Source organism: Amborella trichopoda, chromosome 9 (assembly GCF_054954075.1).
Source record: "Amborella trichopoda isolate Santa Cruz 75 chromosome 9, AtrichopodaSantaCruz75HAP2 v2.0, whole genome shotgun sequence".
Lineage (NCBI taxonomy): Eukaryota > Viridiplantae > Streptophyta > Magnoliopsida > Amborellales > Amborellaceae > Amborella > Amborella trichopoda.
The window spans coordinates 34,210,400-34,231,539 of record NC_142344.1 but is presented as its reverse complement, the minus strand read 5'-3'; the positions used below and the strand labels follow the sequence as shown (position 1 = coordinate 34,231,539).

Sequence of the window (21,140 nt, the reverse complement as noted above, 5' to 3'; positions counted from 1 at the left end):
CTTTTTAATTTGTCGCTCTACCGAGTCGTGTTTTGACTATCTGATCTGTCTCTCTGTCAAGTCATGTTTCGACTCTTTGATCTGTCTCTCTACCGAGTCGTGGTTCAACTGTCTTAACTCTCTCTTTGTCAAGTCGTGTTTTGACTCTCTGATCTGTCTCTCTATCAAGTTGTGTTACGACTCCCTGATTTATTTTGGATTTTATTGTTCTCAACTCTAAATCTAATGTCCAACTATTGATCTACCGCTGATTTCTATTGGCTCTTCCACCGGCCTCCTGTTTGATGACCGAATTTCTCGATCCCAGATGTTCTTGAGGCCATCTTTTGTTCTTGGGGCCGTTTGCTCCTGAGGTCATCTACTCCTGAGACCTGATGCCGTTTGTTCCTGAGGTCACTGCTTCTGTCAGTCACACCATGCACCTGAAGACTTGAAGATCCAACTCGTTCATTTATGCAACTGGTCTTCTATACCTGCTTTGTATAGAAGATTGCGTTCAGATGTCCAAACTCAAGGTTCTCTCTCTTAACTCATCTTGAGTTTGAGGGGGAGTGTGGAAATTAGAAACCTGCACTTCGTTTTTAGGAATAATATTTTCCTTTTTTTTATGTGTTCTCATATATTAGGAATGTAGTTCCTTGCATATGTTAGTTTCTATAGTATTATACAATTTTGTTACCTTATAAATTGGGGTTCTTGTTCACATCTTTGTTAAGCTCAATAATACATCTTCATAGGGGTTTAAGGCCTAATTGTACAAAAATATGAGACAAATATATGATTCATCATGATGGGATGTTATGCATGGGCCCCTTTGTTTGATTATATGGATATTCATGTGTGCATATGAGTGTATGGGGAGCGAAGTGTGCTCAAATGCGAAAATTGAACGAAAATTGTTACTGGCATGAGAAAGAGAAAAATGTTGCTCGTGGTAATTGAAGTTGTTTATTTTCAATGCCTCAAAAGAACAAATAGGAAAATGTTGGAATTATGTCCTTTCAAGGCCTTGTGTTTTTCAGCGCAATTCTCTCAATTACGGTGCGAGTGCCGAAGAACAGTGAGGATACTGGAATATGTGCATATTGGGTTAGGGCTGAAAACCCCTGATCATGAGGCGATTGTGTGGGGCCTTTTTATTAGAGATCGAGAGTTTTGAGTGTTCCCTCTAGTCAAGGTCAATGAGAGCGCCTCATGATGGTTGTGGCTAGAGTATGTATCTATTAACTATTTCAGAATAAAAATAAATATTCTATTATTCTAAAAGGTGCGGTCTGTATAGAGTCGAGGCTCTTCTTTTTTACCAAAGTTCAAGAATTTTATTGAATGACTAAAAGGAGATTACATCATCTGAAATAGAAAGGGAGTCTAGAGCAACACCCCCCTTAGCCAATGCATCAGTGACACAATTTGCCTCGTGATAAACATGGGAGAAAGAAACAGATAAAGATGCAGAAGCATCCATAATCTGTAACCACAAAGACAGGAGTTCCCAAGGTACCTTTTGCTCCTTTCTATGCCACCTAATAACATTCAAAGAATCTCCTTCAATCAGGCAAGTGGAACCCAGATTCCATTTTAAGAAAATTTTCAAACCCCTAAGTAGAGCACTCATTTCTGTAAAGTTCGATGTTGCTAAACCAATTGGACCTACAAAGGATAAAACAATATTCCCATAACAATCATGGATAACACCCCCAATGCCAGCTGGGCCCGGGTTCCCCATAGTGCTTCCATCAAAGTTGATCTTAAGACAACCCAATGGAGGAACAAACCGCAAACCCTTAGGCCAACATTTCTTCACACCAAGAGAAAATAAGTTAGAAAGATTGACCATCACATCAACTTTTGAGACCCCCCAACCCTCCTTGGTAACTGAAAGACTTGACCAAATAGACAATTTGATTAGGTGAATAACATTTTCAAAAGGCAAAGCCAAACCTTCAAAAGTTCTCCTGTTTCTCTCTTTCCATACTTCACACAAAATCATACCTTTAGGTTAAAAAGGAAGTGAAAATTGAGAGAGAACCAGCCACATTCTAAGGCAGCAACAATGAAATCCTAACCATACTAAACAACCAATGTCAGATTCCTGAGGTGAAAGAATAATGGATCAACAAATGCGCAACAGAATCCCCATCTTGTTAATAGAGTAAACAAATATTTGACAAAATTTTTCCCCTTTTCATAAAATTATCTTTAGTTATAATTTTATCTTGCGCTGCCAGCCATATGAAAACTTGAATTTTATGGGGAAATGGTCATTTCCAAATTTGAACAATCTTAGGGCAAGACCATTTGCAATGGTCATGGAAGAATAAATTATAGCACGATTTAACTGAGAAAATACCATCACTCTCAATCTCCCACACTAGCAAATCTTCTGCATCTTGCGAAATATAAACTTTTTCCAAAAGTTCCATCAGTGTGCATCATTGAGACAGCATAACGTTATTTAAACGCCTATAAATGAGAGGAGTATTCCAGGATACCACCTGTCCTCTCCTTTCCACAGCATCACTAATCACTAGATTTGGGTCAGAGACCACATGAAAAAGATCTAGGAATGCAACTTTAAGGGGGAAATCCCTGAGCCATTTATGATGTCAGAACATGACTTATCTACCACGTCCAACATTCCATTTAAAGTACTTGAGATCATAGGTCTACAATTGAAGATAGCTTTCCATGTATAAGAAATCTCCTTTTCTCTACCACCGCCAAGCCATAAATTATAGCAATCCATCCCATATTTGGAAAATAGAACTTGGTACCAAAGATGGTTTTTAAAATGAATATTTCGCCACCACCATTTACACAGTGGCGCCTCATTAAACTTTCTGACATTCCGAGTACTTAGCCCCCTTCGTGTTTAGGGGTGCAGACTCTATCCCATCATAACAAATAAAGTTTCATGCGTCCTTTACACGACCCTGTTTGAACACATTTTTCAGCACCTTGGTTCCTAACGCGGAATTAAAAGGAAGCAGGTCAAGAAAGCCTCAACGTACAATGAAATTCCCAATAGTCTTAAAATTGCCCTAAAACTAGTCAAGATCTTCCCAAGCACTTCAAAAGCCCACCTGCCAAGTTTTGTCGCAATCAGATATGTTTAAGGTAGTGGACACAAAGAAACAATTTCAGAAAAATCAGTCTCTAGCACCCTGAAGCGGACCCCGTAAGTAGAACTATATTTTCGGTACACCAAACAGTTGTGGGACCACCGCTATTGGATCTGACACGGTTGAAAACCCATATGGGTCAAGTTTCGGCTTAATCGGGCATTTCAAGACAAAGTTATGGGTAAAAGACCAAAAAGGGGTAGGCCGCACGCTACTCCCGTGCGTCCTCCCTACACTAATCTCCATTAAAGGAGGCTGATGTGTACAGTCTCAAGCAGCAACTTCAAAGGTTCGTATCTCACTCATCCTGAGTCGGATCGCTCTCAAATTTGATGAACATGTTCGTCTCATCAAGACGAGCATTTTGATATGTAGCACAATCCGTGATGATACCTGAACAAGGAGAAAAACTAGAAAGAAGTTGATGATTTGTGAAGATAGTTGCAAAAAGTTCAACAGCAACACGCCTCTCTCAAGTGGCCAAATCACGGCGCTCGCGTACTCGATCAATACGAAAAAAATTGCATTATGTGCATAAGGTCCGAGGGTATCCCTGGTCCGAACTCCCCGTACGATGAACGGTTGGATTTTACACACAAAGGCGACGAAGCTGCTGTAAATGCCGGCCGTCGGATTTCAAGATTCAGACCAAAAACTTAAGACGATGAAATCTTCATCCGAACACGAAATCGAGCTGTATTTATGGCCAGGTGATTGTAACGGCATGCGTAGTGTGATTCAGTGAAGAAACCGAAGAAAAACATCAAGAAATGAGCACACTATTGATCCAAAGTTTTCAAGATTTAAACAAATTTTAAGTCTCATGATCATGGCTTAAAAACATGATTCATGGCTCGAAGTTGGTATCAAATCGATTGTCATACCGAGCCCTACAAGAAAACAATCATCTTTCGATCAAACGTGCATCAGAGCAACCTCAGATCAGTCATGGAAGATCACGCAAGTTCTCGGGCAGCAGTAGGGATTGTTCTTGAATTCCACCATGTTAGGCTGGGGCAAAACAGTCCTTTTGTACCCATTTTTAGAATTTCTTTTAATTCAATTAAATTGTAATTATCTTCAATTTTAGGTAGTTTTTGGGCATCCACCCATGTTTAGGCCCAATTCTATATAAACATATAATGCCTAATTGTAAAAAACCTTGGGTTCATTCTTCAACCATTCAATAAAGATTTCAATTCTTGCTTAAGCTCGTGGGTGCGTCTTGGAGAGAGAGACGAAAAGGGCCAGTACCTCTCGATAAGGTAACTTTCTCTCTCCTCCTCTTTTCTCTCTTATCTTTCTCTTTCCTCTTTTCTCTCTCATCTCTATTTCTCTCTTTATTTCTCTTCTTTTCTCTCTCATTTCTCCCTTTCTCTGTTCTCTCTCATCTCTATCTCTCTTTTTTTCTCTCTCATTTCTCCCTTTCTCTTTTCTCTCATTTTTATTTCTTTCTCTCTCTTCCTGCTCTAGCCTATCATGTTTCTCTCTCCTTGTTCCTCTTTCTTTCTCCATTCATGCATGGCGGACCTATCATATGGTGTGATGCCTTTCTTCTCATGAGACATGAACAGTAAGTCGAACCTTAGCCCGAGTGGCGGGCCGGGTCTTTATCAAAATTCTCTCTTCTATCATAGACGACGCAAGCTTATCACCACCTGTGTTTTCTCTCTCTTTCTCTCTTCTGTCACTGATGATGCGAGCCTAGTGCCGCCCGTATTTTCTGTCTTTCTTCTCTTCTATCACAATCGATTCAAGCCTAACGTCGTCTGTGTTTTCCATCCTTCTTTTTCTATCACAGACAACGGAAGCCTTTCGCCGCCTGTGTTCTTTCCCTCTCCTCTTTCTTCTGACACAACCGGTGCAAGCCTAGTGCTACCTGTGTTCCTTCTCTCTCTCTTTTGTCACAGACGGTGGAAGCACATCGTCGCTTGTGTTCTTTCTCTCTCTTCTCCGCTTATGTCACAGCCGGCGGAGGACCATCGCTGCCTGAGTTTCATCTACTTTTTCTCATGTCACAACCGACGGAATTTCATCTACTTCTTTCTCATGTCACAGCTGGCAGAAGCCTGTTGTCGCCTGTGTTTCCTCCTCATTCTTCTTTCTCATATCATAGACGACAGAAGCCATTTCCGTCTGAGTCTTCTCTCTCCCCATCTCATTGCCGTCTGTGTCCTCATTCTCCCTTCCTTCCCTTCTCTCTCTTCTTATTCTCTCATTGTTTTCCCTCTTACTCTCTTATTCTTCTCTTTTCTCTTCTTTTCTTCTTCTTCTTTTCTTTCAATCTTCCTATTTTTCTCCTTTCTTTCTCTTACCCTTTCGTTTGACCAAGAGAAGTCGAGACTAGCTTTCCATGGTAGTCATATCGTTTAGCCGTAATGTCGTTGTGCCAGTCAGAGTTACTGTGCTTGCTTTATCGCCACAACAGACTAGCCATTGTGTTTAGTTGGTCGGTATTGGTACTGTCGTCTAGTAGTAATTCTGTTGAGCCGATCTGAGTTACCAAACCTATTTTACTGCCACGCTAGGTCAATTACTTACTAGTTTAGTCACTGTGTCGGTCTCACCTCTATTCAAATTCTTCTAACCCCAATCTTTCTTCTCTCCCTCTTTTTGAATGTGCACGTCTGTGTACGTTCACAGAAGGTAAGGTGGGGTCCCTTGACCCTCTTGACTTATAACATTTGCCATGTGTGTGTGATTACAGAAACATGAGAATACATGCCAAGGGAGGCGATTTCGAACCAGTTTTACTACTGGGGGGCTTTCTTCGTGATCTAAGAGGGCATCCACAAGAGCCAGCCCAAGTAAAGTCCCAAACCCAACTTAAATTCCTCTCTCACCGGTTAGTCTACCTGCCCTTGTTTTTTAACAAGGTTCTCGAGAGAGCGATCTCAAAGTCCTGAGTTCCCTTGAAACTCGAGACGCGTACCGCCTGATCATCCAGATCTGGAGGGTAAGATTAAGACACCTAACCAGCTTGGCGACTCTACTGGGGACTTGCTACCCCTTACTCGGATCGTACTTGTTTGGCTAGTTTCTCCTTTTATTTTCTATAGCTGCACTTATGGCTTCCGGGTTCTATAACCCAGTCATCCGGATCAGGGATTTTCTTATCCTCGCATTCTCGAGTGTCCCTAGGGAACAAGTTCCTCGAACAAACCCAACCTTCCTTTTGAGCAAAGACCCTGGGTCTAGCTCCCAGGCCTTAACCTGGATTGGTGTGAGGAGGGACTTAAAAGTCCCTAACTCCCCGTCTTTAAGCTCTAGTGGAACTTCCGCTAAGGCCCCTTGCATCGACAGCACATCGGTTGCCGTCCACAACATACACCCTGCCACTGGTAAGTCTCTATCCATAGAGGCTCAACACATCAAGGCAAAGACCTTGGGGCCTCCACCTCTCGCACACACCATAAGGCTCGTGGGTCATCTGCTCGAGCCACACCTCGGGGCAACCCTTATGTTACTTCGAGTCAGCGTCCAGGATCAGACCTCCCAAGGTCAAGTCCTGCATACGTTGTTCATATGCAATCCACTACTCGGGGCAATGTTGCCTTTGCGCCAACCCCAGTACACAAAAGACGACCCCCTCGTCCTCCCACTCAGCACACACTAGCACACCTTGTAAGAGGCAGGCTCCCACATGTTCTCTTACGGACACATGCTTGTAGTTCTCGACCTCCTAAGGCCAAACCACTTGCTCAAGCCCAGGCTGACCCCCAGTTCACCCGTGATCCTTCTTAAAGGGGTGCAACGTGTCTCCGCCAATGACAGCCCCTCGCCCTTGACTCAGGCATCCTCATGAGCCAACCTTGCTCTTGTCAGCTCCTCCTTCTTCGGGTAAGCACTTCCACCCTTGGTACTCCAAGAACTTCTCCAAGAGTACCATCCTGAAGCAGCCTCGTCATCTTGATCATGTCTTTGGAGCTCATAAGAGAGCACGGGGAAAAGACCTTATCGAAGATCAAGTCCTTCATCCTCCCCAGCCTAGGATGACTTAAGTCCCTAGCCCTCATCCTTTGCTACACTTGATGGAGACAACTCTCTCTTGTGCAAGAAGGGCTAATCAGCCACAGTCCCAATCATAGTTTTGGAGTAAGGTCCATCAAAACCTCAAAGCTCACATGATAGAGGTCTGCGAATTCTGACCAAGAAAGTGACCAAGGCGGTTCGGGAAACCAGCTCTGATGACCCTCTTCGCTTGAACCTCTTCTACCCTCTTCAGATGACGAAACCTGAAGAAGAAGTACATGAGCCCTGCACTATGCATAGTGTTATAGAAAATGACCCAGCCACTCAGCAGCCACGGTCTCAAGACCATCAAGAACCGGTCTTCACGCGATCAACATATAAGAATCGAGTCCAGTCGGGGCAAGTTGACCCCCTGCTGACCAATCTGCCGCGCGTGACCCGTCAAGTTCGAATGCCCTCAACTGCAACTAAGGCTGACGTTCATGGAGAAATAGTAAGCGTAATGATTATAAACAAACTGGACTCGCAGGAATACTGCATGAACAAGTTCGAAGAATTGGTGCGTGCAATGATGAAGAAGATAGATCATATAGATGTCGGATGACAATCAACTAACCATGAGGTCAATTCCCATCCCTCAGATGGTGCAGCTCTAAGGCTTCCCCTTCCCTATGCCTCACAAGACAATTCTGTCCCTCACTCCATCTCACAGGCAGACATCGATGCTATGGTAACCCATAGCTTAAAGAATAGACAAATTATGGGGATATAGGGTGCAACACCTTATCAAAAGTCATAGCCATCATACATTGACTAGGTGTCATTTCCCTCAAACTACAAGAAAGGGAAGTTTCCCCTATTCAATTGAAACACCTCCCCAAACTAGCATATCGCTTATTTCCAAGCAGCATGTCAAGAGACAGAGGGTGATGGGAGACTCCTTCTTCGTCAGTTCGTTGAAACGCTTGACGTCCCTACCTTCCAGTGGAACGCACGACTTCCCCCAAACTCGTTGCAAACTTGGGAGGAAATGGAGAAACTCTTCCACCAGCGCTTCTAAGAGGTCAAGAGAGAGGTTCAAACCATCGAGCTTCTCACCCTGACCCAAGACCCTGATGAGCTCGTGGACCAGTTCATGTCAAGGTGGAGAAATTTGGATGCTCGCCATCCCAATCCTATGCTTGAGAAGGAAGCAGTTCAAACTTGTGTGAAGAACATGTGACCCGAAATCGCTCTACATGTCGAGGCCTCCAATCCGACATCCATGTCAGAGCTGATCTCCAAATCGGTCTGCATAGAAAGCCTATCACGCCACCAAGGCAGGTCACGACAACTGTTTGCAAGCTCAGGAAACAACAGGGGCAATGGCAATGCTCGGACTAGCACTCGAGGCAACCAACAAAAAGGAGTGATCAGTGCAGCTGTCACGGTCACTGATCTAAAGAAGGCTCCCTCCCAAACTTTGGACCTCTCCAAAGGCGTGAGAACAATAAAGACAACGCCTCAAGCAAGCAAGCAACAACAGTTGTACAACCGAGTGCCCCCACCTGCGGACCTTAATCAAGATGATTGTTGGACCAAGCATAGGAATGAAGTCTATCCCTTTTAGAAGGAATGGGTCCTTACACTATTCTGATTATTATTGGAACAGAACATGATCGAGGTTCTAGAGGCCAAGTTCCCTGATCAAGTTGGACTCGATATCCAAGCAAATTATTGTGCTTACCATCGAAGGGTCAGCCACCCCACAGATGACTCCTTCACGCTAAAAGACATTATCGAGGCTCTAATTCAGAAGGGTCCAATCAAGGTTGAAGAGCTAAAAAGGGCATCCGGGGCAGCAAAAGCCTCCCATGCAGTAACTGTCCAAGAGGAAGACGAAGCCCATGGTCTCCATCATGCCTTTTTCGTTATAAAGCTTCAAGAAGGTCTTATCATACCAAAACCGATAAGGCAGCCCGGACGCCTTGCCCGGGGAAATGAGGATCGTTGATGCCCATACCACCAGATATGGGGGCATTACCTGTGCGAATGTACCAGTTTCCATGATATAATCACAATGAAAATAAGGGAATGTCAAGAGTCTTACAACGTTTCAGTAAGTGATCCACAAGTCACTGCTCCACTGGTATGGCAGGACCTCCCAACTCAAGACCTGGGTAAAGATGACTCATATCTTGCTGAACCTTCGACTTCCCAACCGTGGATAGTCCACCATGGGTGAAGTAGACTCAAGTCTTTAAGTCGAGAGGCAGTTCATCAAGCTACGGCTATTCACAAGCCTAACGAGATGAATCAAGCACCACGTCAGAAAATCAGAAGGAGACGGGCACCAAGGACTGTTTGCTCAAGAAACAAGACGGCTCAACTGCCAGTCGAGTAGGAATTTCTCAAGCCTCTTCCCCTACTGCCAATTTACTGAACTTTATCCCAAGGCACTATCCTCCTTCCTTCCCCATCCCATCAAGAGGATGTCCCCGAGTCATCATCTCCTCAGAATACGTCCAATGAGGGGTCTAAGCATAGGAAAGACCTAAAATATTCCCTGCACACGTCTAACCCTGGTGATGATGTCAAAAGCTGCCTAGATTGGTCCGATGGGGGAACCACATTAAAAGTCCCCCACCTTCTGACCCTTCTCCTGCTTCTTCTTCTTCTGCTTCTCATCCTTCTTCCCCAATGTCTCCTGCAGGTACAACCATGAAATGTTCAGACTTCGAGGCTCTCAACAGAGAATTTGAAGGAATCAACATAAGCAGGATGCAACGGAAGCGGTTGAAAAAGACCCTCGCCCAAGCAGCTGGATTCTTAACGGTTGCTGATGCCCTGGTAGCTAAAGCCAAAGCATAGCCACCTTCTTCAAAGAAGCACAAAAATTCAAAGCCAAAGAAATCCCAGTAGTCCCCTGAGCTGGACTTTGAACAGAGACTGAGAGAATCAAGGGGGCAGGTCTTTTACTCTCAGGAGGCTTGTCATATGGTGCAAATCTCAGGAGCATCACCCAGCACAGGGCAAATGAGCCTCAGATCAGGGAAGACATTGCAACCGCCACCGCAAAAGTCAGGCACTTTGAAGTTTCCTAGTTCACCACTTCGCCCTAATCCAAATACCATTCTGCCTATCCTATAGCTCCCTAGTCTCCTTCCTAATCCGAATACCCCAAACAATCCACCTATTCTCCAATTCCCTGAGATATCTCTAATCCCATATACTCAATCATTTTCTAAGCCCCAACCTAGAACACTAGTTCTTCCTAAACAAATCATTATCCCGGTTAACCAGCCTGCCCAAACTAAGCCTGTTGTGCAATCAAGTCAGTCAGCAGGCCAAAATAAACCTCTTCCACCCAAGCCCTCTCCTCAACCCAGCATGTCACCCAAACCAGTTAGAGGACTAGGAGCAAACACCCTTGACCAAGAGAAGCTGAAATATGATGTTATAGGGCATCTGTATATGCTTTCAGCCATTCTCAGTATCTACAAAGCCCTCATGCTTTCAAAGGATTATCGGTTGGTTTTGGTTCAGGCTCTCTCTAATCCAGAGGTGTACGAGACCGAAGTGGAACCCATTGAGGTGGACCTGGCGATTTTAGGAGGATGTATGCCAATCATATTTTCAAAGGACGTCCTGCAATTGGGAGAAAAGTTTCATAATCACCCTCTCTTCGTGACTGGAGAATTACATGCGTGTCCCATCAACCGAATTATGTTATATGGAGGGTCGGCAGTCAACCTTATCCTAAGGAGGATCCTTACTCGGTTGGGATTAGGGTCCGAAGCTCTTACTCTGACTCACGTCACAGTTCAAGGGTTCAACTAGTCAGGAGAGAAGCCAACTGACACAGTTGTCCTTTGTCTTTAGATCGGTGAGCTGAACGATTATGCTTAGTTTCATGTAATCGACATCGACACTTCTTACAACATTCTCCTCGGTCGACCATGGCTCCATGACCAGGGACTGGTTCCATCGACATTGCACCGGTGCCTCAAATATAGTCGAGATGGGAGACAACATACGGTCTTTTCTGACAAAAGACCGTTTCCTATAGACGAAACTCACTACACAAATGTTAAGTATTACTTCACATATCTGGTGTCACCTCAAAAGCCAAATGATGGGGATCACAAGTCTACAACGAAGATAGGATCTTCGCCTCATGAAGATGTTGAGGATGAAGGGAGAACATTGGTAAACATGTTCAAAGAGGAAGAAAGGCACGGTAGAATTCTCCCTCTAACCCCAATTCATTCTAACATCCCCACAATTATCCCTGAAGAAACTCCATCTTCACTTGGAGAGGAATCCTTGCTCTCCGCCCCCAGTTTTGAACCACATTGGCCAGAAGATGAACCAGAGGTCATTCCTGAGATTGAACAAGTCATGGGGATAGAATTCCCAGCTCCAAAGATTACCTATACGTCGGACCAACAAAAAGTCTTGCATATCCCTATTGCACTCTTGAACCAGAAGTGGCGCGCCAACCGCCGCGAAAGATTTTTCAAAATCCTGTTGCTATAAGCATAGAGGATGCTCCTCGTCCCACAATAGGGTTAGTACAGACCGGTGACCAGCCACAAGTTTTGAGAAAGGACAATCTTCTTCCTCTGAAGAGCTGGATCCCCTAGCAGAATTAAGAAGCGAAGTTTGTAGTCTTTTGAGCCAATTGAAGGTTATGCGTATTGCTTCAAAACATCTCAAGGAGTTCGTGCTGAGACCAAAAGTTATGATGGGTTTGAAGTGAATGCACCACTAATGGAGGCCAGAACCCCTCCTTATTGAACTATCTATAGTCAGCAGGCTCACCAAAGGATGAGGAAAATGAATTATGAGCCCTTGCCCAATCAAAAGTTAAGAGGAGAAAAGTAATGACTCCCCATTTCGAAGTTATTGAAGCCACAGCAGCCCATCACGGGACTAAACAAGGCCTAGGGTATTAGCCCCTTGAGACAATAAATATGTCGAGAGGCGCCCAAGCCCAAAAAGAGCACATGAGGTGCAACAAAGTAAATAGGAGAATGAAAATCATGCAACAAAATCAGCCAGAAGAGAAAAAGAAGCATTTCACTCATGAGGTCAAACTTTTTACAAGTGGTGGCAAAAGAAAAGACATTTTAAAAAATGATCAATGATCTTTATGATCTCTGCTCTGCATGCTGCGGAAGAAGCCTCGGTGTCCTGAATACGTTCCTTCAGTTCGGCCACCAATTGAGTCCACTCCTCCACCACCACCTTTTCAGACTCAATGGTGCGAGTGAGTTTTGATAAATCCGCAACTAGAGAAGTCTCCATGGCCCTCCTCTGAATCATCTCTTTCTCCAGCTCAGCGAATTCCTGCCTTAAAATTTGCATCTCCTCTCTTATTTCAACCATCCTCTTGAAGCAAGCTTGTCCCTCCCTTTTGAGATCCATCTGACGGCCAGTCATAGTGGCCTTCTTCTCAGTGCAAGAATCTATCCCCTCACGACAACACAAGATCGACTCCTCCAAGGAAGCTAGCTTGCTGGTTTCTGCCTCATGATGCAGTCTTCCCGACCACTAGCTCTCCAACTCACTGAGGGTTGCATCAAAATGGGAAAGCACTTCTGGCGCACTCCCAGCAACAGTGATCATGGTAGCAAATTCCCTGAGTTTGGTCTGAGCCTCGCCCGGCTCATTGAAAGGCAGTTCCCTTAAACCTTGAAGGCCTGCATGAAGCATGCTTGCAATTATACCTGAAACCCCGCTAAAAATGGGCCTAAATGATGCTGCTGGGATTACCACTCCTGAAGAGACTTCGGTTTCAAGGATCGGGCTTGTAGAAGTGATAGCCATCTGAGCCACCAGCTCTTCCAAAATGATGGAAAAGTCTACAGTTTCATGCACATCAAACCCAGAAGCAGCCCCGCTTCAACCTGCCTTGATTCTTTGATACCAGCACCGTCGCCTTGACCTTCGCCTATGGGGGTCACCACTATTGTCTCAGCATCGTCCAAGGAAGACTCCTCCCCTGGTCCTTACGCTCAGCCATGGCCTCGACAAGTTTAGGGCCGGTATTCCCCTCTTGTTTCTCACCCTCCTGAATTGTCGCGTCAGTATCGGCAGGTTCAGGAGCTGCCTCTTCCCTTTGGCTTTCGCTGATCACTTATTCAGTCTCAGCCATGGTCCCTTTCATCTGCTCTGTATCATCAACAGCCAGAACCATGGCCATAAAAAGCTCAAACCCTTCATCTTCACAATCCGCGCCCTCGGGGACAGTAGCCTCTTAGTAGTCAAGGGCATCATTTACCACATGCCTTTCCTCTTGAATCATCATCCCTGCCTCAGTCGAGACACTAAACTCCTAAAGCACAGAGGTGATGTCGATAGCCGGTTCCCTTCCTAGAGCAATACCTCAAGAGCTTTCAGTCCCATTAGTCTCCATGTGAACCAGAGTTGACCCAGGAGCTGCCCCCGGACTTAGAGGTTCCTCTCCAAGTTCCGGAGTCATCTCCCTATCAGAAGCAATAGCAATAGGTTCAGAAGGGCCGAAGTCGTTCACCTCAGTCTCTGAAGAAGAAGAAGATAATTTAGGAGAGACATAAGATGGTGGAGTAAGTGCAGAAGGTGACGCTGATGGAGTTACCATTGAATCAGAAAAAGGAGAGCTACCTCCTGACTCCAAAATCGTAGGACGTTTGACACCCCTACATCTTCGAGTAATTCTGCCAGCTTGAGCCAGTGCATGAGTGTCGATAGGGGTAGATCGCTTCCTTTTCTTTCCCCTTGCCAAAGGAGGAACAACTGCTTTAGATCTCCCTACTTGAGAAGGGCCCGCAGCCAATTTACTGTGAGGACCACTCCCTATCAGTGCGTTCAAGTCCTGAATGGGACGCCCCTCATGACCTGGGACCTTTTGCCGCTCACTCCATTCGAAGACGAAACCGAGTTTATCAAAGATACTCCTAGTTTTCTTCTTCATGGCAAGAAATTGCAGTGAAGTGTCATCGGCCGCTATCTCCCGAGGAAGCTCAAGAGCCTCCCAGTTCAAGGGATATCCCAAGACAAAGACCTCGCCCTCTGTCTAGTCTCCTGACTCTAGTTTCCATTTTCCCCTTTCAATGGGTGATCATCATCCCAGTATCCTCGACTGGTGATTCTCCACCAGTTGGCATAGGCCTCAGTCACTCGGACCCTTTTGCTGAAGTGAGGTATCACATACTTGCTTATCTCCTTCATCTCTAGACATGTGGACCAAGCGATCGGTATATGTTCTAGCAGCCAACACTCTTGAAGAGTCCCAAGCTCTTCTGTCTTTCCTATGTTTATTCTACCTTGGTGCATTTCAAAAAACACAGAGAAGGGGCAGCTCTGGTCAAGCCCATGCTGACGGGCAATGCGGTGAGGGAAATACCCTTCCAATTTGGCACTGTGCAAGGTCCGATAGGGTAAAACTCCCCCTCTAACACTCAGAATGAACATGAGCTGTCAGATGGTCATAGGAGCACCATCTAGTTCCTTCCCCAATTCATCAATGAAAACACGATCAGTGAAGCTTCCAACCGCGAATGGAACCCAATGCATATTTAAGAAGTCATGACCAAACAAGCTTCGAGCCTCCCCGGGGCTGTGAAAGAGAGCTTTTTGGCCAACAATCCTCATCAAGAAGGGCCACATCTTATCCCCCGTGCTCTGGCTCCTCATAAGTGGCAAGGAAATAGGGCCCTAGCCACCCATATACATAATATATGGGGAGATGGCACCCAAGCCATGGTAAATATTGTGCAAGGGCATACTCAAGCCCTCTTGCCATGTCGCAAGCTACATAAAAGGTACCTGGACGAATGTCATCTGCCCCTCCAAGGAGCACGAACTTGCATAAAAATAAGCCAAATATGCAGCCAAGAAGACGCAGTCAACGTTGGTCTCGGATTGATAGATGAGAGGCGTCCCCTTTACAACTGCGTTCCCTTTTCCTCTTGGAGTACCTCAAGCACCTTCAGGGTAGTCCCCACAAAAGAATTTCACCCATTCGGTGAAGGTTACCCGACAATTGCTAGACTGGGCATGGAACAATTGGTAGATCTCGAAAACCTTTCGAAGACTAGCAGGTGGCTCTTCTCTCCCCAAGCTAGCACCACCAAAGATGACTGAGTTCTGGGGTACGAACTCATCATACATGGCCTCGATCAGCGGAAGGCCTCCGATGAAATGAAGATCTAAAAAGGAGATTCCTGCTTCCCCATGCCCAAGAAGCCAGGTATTTTTAACATGGCTCCATGTCTTCAGCAGTACTATTGGAGCACTGATCATAATAGCTGGTCGAACACTGAACCACTGCTAGCATAGAAGCGAGTTCAAGAATACTTCTGTGAGACACCAACACCCTGGTGGTCCAAGAAGAGTATCCCTTTAAATATTGGTGCTCCCGCTGTATTCAAAGGCCTTTTCCTGACCATATTAGCCCCTTTGGTTGCACCATTCGCTTCCCTAGGGTAGGCAAGTTCTCCCCAGAAGCTATGTTTCTGTGCATACAATGAAGGAGCGCCATCCCTTCTTCAATACTGACATTGCCTTCATTGTCCTCTTGGACTTCAAAACGAAACGAGTCAGTGATAAAAGTAACACTGAGAGGCCACTCTGGTTTGCATACTGGCTTTGTTAGCCAAATGGGCTCGCCCCTTACTAAAGCCTCACCGGTAAAATCATTGGTACCGACCTCTCCTCCCATTGGAAGGTTCTTTATGTTAGGAATTTGGTAAGATGACTAAGCCATTATAAAAGACTCAAGGATTCACCGTCGAATCAAAATTGCTAAAGGCACTGGGTAAGCACTGGCTGTATCTTCAGTGGTTAAGAGCCAACTGTGTTTCAAGAAGCCTAGCGTCGATTGGGTTTACGAAGGTCTAGCGTTGGATGTGATTTCATATGCTTAGTGTGGGCTGTGTTTCCAAGGAGTCAGTGCCGATTGTGCACTCAAAGCTTAGCGACGGTTGTGTCTACTAACGCTTAGCATCGGTTGTATTTACCAATGCTTGCCACTGGCTGTGTTCGCCAATGCTCAGCATCGACTGTGTTTGCCAACGTCTAACGCTGGTTGTGTCTTCAAAAGACAATCGCCGCTCGGGTTCAAACCTCCTGCACGTGCTACATATTCTGCATGCGCCCCATTGCGCCGCCTAATAATTGCCACCATGTCCTGGCCTCACATGTGTGGAATGATGACCGTTCGCCTTCTCGCAACTGTCCACCTTCAACGACGGTTCGTTTCCTCGCACCCTTCAAATCTCCGCCGAAAATTCCCTTTTGCAGCCAGAAACCCTCTACGACCTTTTCTTCAACTCATCGGGAAACCACTTATGCCCTCGAAAAACTGCCAAAATCACCGGGAAACCACTTACGCCCCCTGAAAAACTGCCAAAATCACTGGAAAGCCCTGAGTAGCCCTCTGTTGCAATTTCTGCCCCTTTTTCCCTTCGCCAGAAATCACAAAACCGCAATTGGAGTTCCCTATTTTTCGCGAAGAACTCCCTTTTCTCACTGCAAGCTCTTGCAACTCCAGCAAACTCCGACAGACTCCCTGTTTACTTCACTACCCTTGCCGGCAAACTCCTGCAAAGCACAACCTTCCCACTAACCGTTGCCGAAACAACTTGTGCTTGCCGAAGCCCATATCGAAAAACTTCACCCTCACCATTAAAAGCAATTTTTTTTAATTTGTTTTTACCCTTCATAAAACGGTAAAAACGGGAGTTACCCCCCCTTTTTATATCCAATGCTTCCCTCAAATGCCCCTTGCAACAAGAACCAGCCACATCCGAGAAGGCCAAATGTCAATGGGCTGAGCCGGGCCGGTCGAGCTTTGACCCAAGGCCCAAGCGAAGTTTATCGCCGCCCATGAAATCTTATGCAACAGAGACGAAGATCGGGTCAGACTCTAGTCAGGGCCCGAACATTAACCCACACCCAGCGCCGACTATGTTGTCGAAACTACCCAGCACCGGATGTGTTTTCGATAACCCCAGCGTCGGTTGTGTTCTCAACAACTCAGTGTTAGCAGTGTTCAAGAGATAGCACGAGCTGTCCTCAGCGCCGGCTATGTTTCTAATGACTCCAGCGTCGATTGAGTGTTCAAGAAGTAATGTTGGCTGACATCAGCGCCGGTTGCATTTTCAAAAGACTCAGCGCCGGCTGAGTGTTCAATAAATTATCATTGCTGCATGCCCCATGCTAAAATTTGTCCGTGTCCTACTATTCTCATCCTCAGTAGAGTTTCACCTTGACCATGACTTATTATCCCCAGCAGAGTGATGCCTAGGTCGTTCAACTCAGGCCATGACTTCTCATTTGAACCCCTCGTTGGCCTTAACCATTTTATCCCCAAGTCGATCTTCCCATCTGAACCCCTCGTTGGCCTTAACCATTTTATCCCCAAGGAGTCAGATTCTCATCTACAGACTTATTCCTCACTATACAACCTTGGTCTAGGTGCATGACCCTAAACTGCATGGTCCAAACTATACGACCTTAAATTGTAGCGAAGGTCTAGCTGCACCACCCTAAATTGCACGATCCAAGCTATATGAACTTAATCCATAGTGCATGTTCTGGCTGCATGATGATAAAAGCCTTAGCACCACGGTCGAAACTATATGACCTTAAACTACAGCAGAGGTCTAGTTGCATGACCTTAAATTGCATGGTCCTAGTTTCTCTAAACTGCATAACCACGGTCCAACTGTATGACCTTAAACCATAGTGTATATCCTGGCCGCATGACGTTAAACTACTTTGCACAGGTCCAGGAGGCATGACCTTAAACATGCCCCCACATACGCGCACACACCTTTTACATGCATTTTCATGCACGTCTGCCCTAACAGACCCATTCGTGTGCACGCACCACCTTCACTACCTCCCCAGTGAGTCGATCCATTTCATCATCATTCATCATTCCCAATGAGTGTAACCCCTGCTCACAAAACAGCGAACCATCCCGTCACCCATACTCGTCACAAGCTAGTGGATCACCACCTTTCACCCACCTTTCATACATCATCCATCTTTCAATGGTAGCCTCGTGTCATCTCCCCAAAGTGAGCTGAAACCATACCTACTCCATGGCCTCAACAGACTGCCATCCATCTCCATTACGGTCCAGATGTATGACCTTAAGCTGTAGTATCGCATTACGTTGAAAGGCTTTGCGCAGGTCTCGAAGGCATGACCCTAAACACGCCTTCACAAAAAAAAAAAAAAAAAAAGAGAAAAATAATAATAACGGGCATGGTGTATACCTGGTCAAGGAAACACAATGACGGACGGGCATGGTCATGAAACCATGAGTAAAAGAGTTTTGTAAGAATAAAAAAAAAATCGAGCACAGTGAGAACCCGAAAGGGAACCGTGAATAAAAATCAAAAAATAAGGGTGGACATGACCGAAAGGTCATGGGTAAAAGAGCCCCAAATAAAAAGGAAGTTGGTGAAAGCCATCTCTAAGGCACCGCCTCCCAAGTCCAAGAGAAAATCCGTAAAGGACGATTAGGACCAATAAATAGGTTGATGCAGTGCTCGCCTCAACAAGCGGCTGCAGCCCACATTCAAAGAAAAATGTTCTTGGTGTCCCAACACTAGGACCCAAAAATACGAGCATCATGGAAAGGATTCCTACAGCCTGAGTCCATTCTCAAAAGGGACTTGAATGATATAAGATTCACTAAGAAGGCAAGACAAGTCTCATGAAGAAGAGCATCATTCCCAAGAGGCCATTAAACTCACTCCAAGATGCTGGAGGAGCCCTAAGAAGGCTAAGTCAGCCATGACTTTGGACCTGTTATGTGAAACTGCTAATAGTGGGTAGGGGTTATACCCAAAGCCAGTCAACTCCATAAACTAAGGTACCATGTTCACCAAGGAATATTTGGTGCACAATGCAGACAAGCACCGACAAAAGGCTCTCAGCAGACCATCAAGAAAAAACAAACAAGGAAGTCATTCCGACAAACCAAAGATGCCCCAAGAAAGCTAAGTCAGCCATGACTTTGGACCTGTTACTCGAAACTGCTAACAGTGGGTAGGGGTTATACCCAAAGCCGGTCACCTTGATAAACTGAGGTACCCTACCCGCCAAGGAATATCTGGTGTACAACGAAGATGAATGCCGACCAAAGGCTCTTTTGCTGTCTATCCAAAACAAAGAAACTCAGACCAAATGGGAAAAATGCCCTTCAACACGACACTCGACTGCCTGACGGGCTTGATTCTGACTAATGCGGTCTGTACAAAATCCTCAGCTTCAAAATCACAATTAGTCCCTTGAGGATGAGGACTTCGACATGATCCTCAAACAAGTCTCTTCTCCCCTTAAAGTCTCCACGGATGGACGTGTACATTACATCTAAAAGTCTGAGCATCCTGTTGCAGCATTATGTGCATCTCCTTGGCATTCACATGGTCCTGTGGCTAGGAAGAAAAAAGTAATAAAGTCGAAGGAAATTTTTCGAACGTTGTCCTTCTCGCCTCTCTCGAAGCACAATATTCGATGAGGCAAGATGTTTTAACACGTTTTTCGGCACCTTGGTCCTTGACACGAAATAAAAAGGAAACAGGTCAATAAAACCTCAACATACAGTGAAATTCTCAATAGCCTCATAATTGCCCCAAAATTATTCAAGATCATCCCTAGCACTTCAAAAGCCCACTTGCCAAGTTTCGTCACAATCAGACATGTTTAAAGCAGTGGACACAAAGAAACAATTTCGGAAAAATCAGTCTCTAGCACCTTGAAATAGACCCTATAACTAGAACTCTATTTTCGATACGTCAAACTGTTATATGACCATCGCCATTAGATCCGGCATGGTTGAAAACCCCTATGGATCAAGTTTCAGCTTAATCAGGCATTTTAGGACAAAGTCATGGGTAAAAGACCAAAAAGAGATAGGCCGCACGCTATTCTTATGCGGCCTCCCTACATTAATCTCCATTAAAGGAGGCTGATGTGCATAGTCTCGAGCAACAACTTCAAAGGCCCGTATCTCACTCATCCTGAGTCGGATCGCTCTCAAATTTGGTGAGCGTGTTCGTTTCATCAAGACGAGCGTTTTGATATGTGGCGCGACCCGTGACGATACTCGACCAGGGAGAAAAAATAGAAATAAGTTGATGATTTGTGAAGATAGTCACAGAAAATTCAGCAGCATCACACCTCACTCGAGCAGCCAAATCACGACACTCGCATACTCAATCAATGCGAAACCAATTGCATTATATGTCAGAGGTCCGAGGTTATCCCTTGTCCGAACCCCGCGTACGATGAATAGTTGGATTTCACACATAAAGGCAACGAAGCTGCTGTAAATTCTGACCGTTGGATTTCAACATTCCGGCCAAAAACTCAAGATGATGAAATCTTCAACCGGATACAGAATCGAGTGGCGTTTGTTATCACGGGATGGTGACGGCATGCTTTGTGTGATTTAGTGAAGAAACCGAAGAAAAACATCAAGAAAGGAGCATGTTATCGCTCCAAATTTTTCAAGGTTTAAGCAAATTTCAAGTCTCATGATCATGGCCTAAAAACAAGATTCATGGCTCGAAGTTGATATCAAATTGATCGTCATGCCAAGCCTTACAAGAAAACAATCATCTTTTGATCAAAGATCAAAGCAACCTCGGATCAGTCATGGAAGATCACGCAAGTTCTCGAGCAACAGTAAGGACTGTTCTAGAAATCCACACACTGTTAGGCAGGGGCAAAACAGTCTTTTTGTACCTATTTTTAGATTTTCTTTTAATTTAATTAAATTGTAATTATCTTCAATTTTAGGTAGTTTTTGGGCATCCACCCATGTTTGGGCCCAATTCTATATAAACATGTAATGCCTAATTGTAAAAAACCTTGGGTTCATTCTTCAACTATTCAATAAAGATTTCAATTCTTGCTTAAGCTCGTGGGTGCGTCATGGAGAGAGAGAGAGGAGAGAGAAGAAGAGGGTCAGTACCTCTCGATAAGGTAACTTTCTCTCTCCTCCTCCTTTATCTCTCATCTTTATCGCTTTTTTTCTCTCTCCTCTTTTCTCTCTCATCA

The 21,140-nt window shown here is 45.1% G+C and overlaps 1 protein-coding gene across 1 annotated transcript; it reads right to left on the bottom strand.

The window, feature by feature from the left end:
* Positions 1-1,330: 1,330 nt before the first annotated feature.
* Positions 1,331-12,518, bottom strand: LOC110007475 (uncharacterized). Its single transcript, XM_020668735.2, has 2 exons — positions 12,278-12,518; positions 1,331-1,974 (listed from the first exon to the last, which is right to left on the bottom strand). The coding sequence occupies exons 1-2, from the start codon at positions 12,516-12,518 to the stop codon at positions 1,331-1,333; spliced, it is 885 nt and encodes a 294-aa protein (XP_020524394.2).
* Between the last annotated feature and the right edge of the window lie 8,622 nt (positions 12,519-21,140).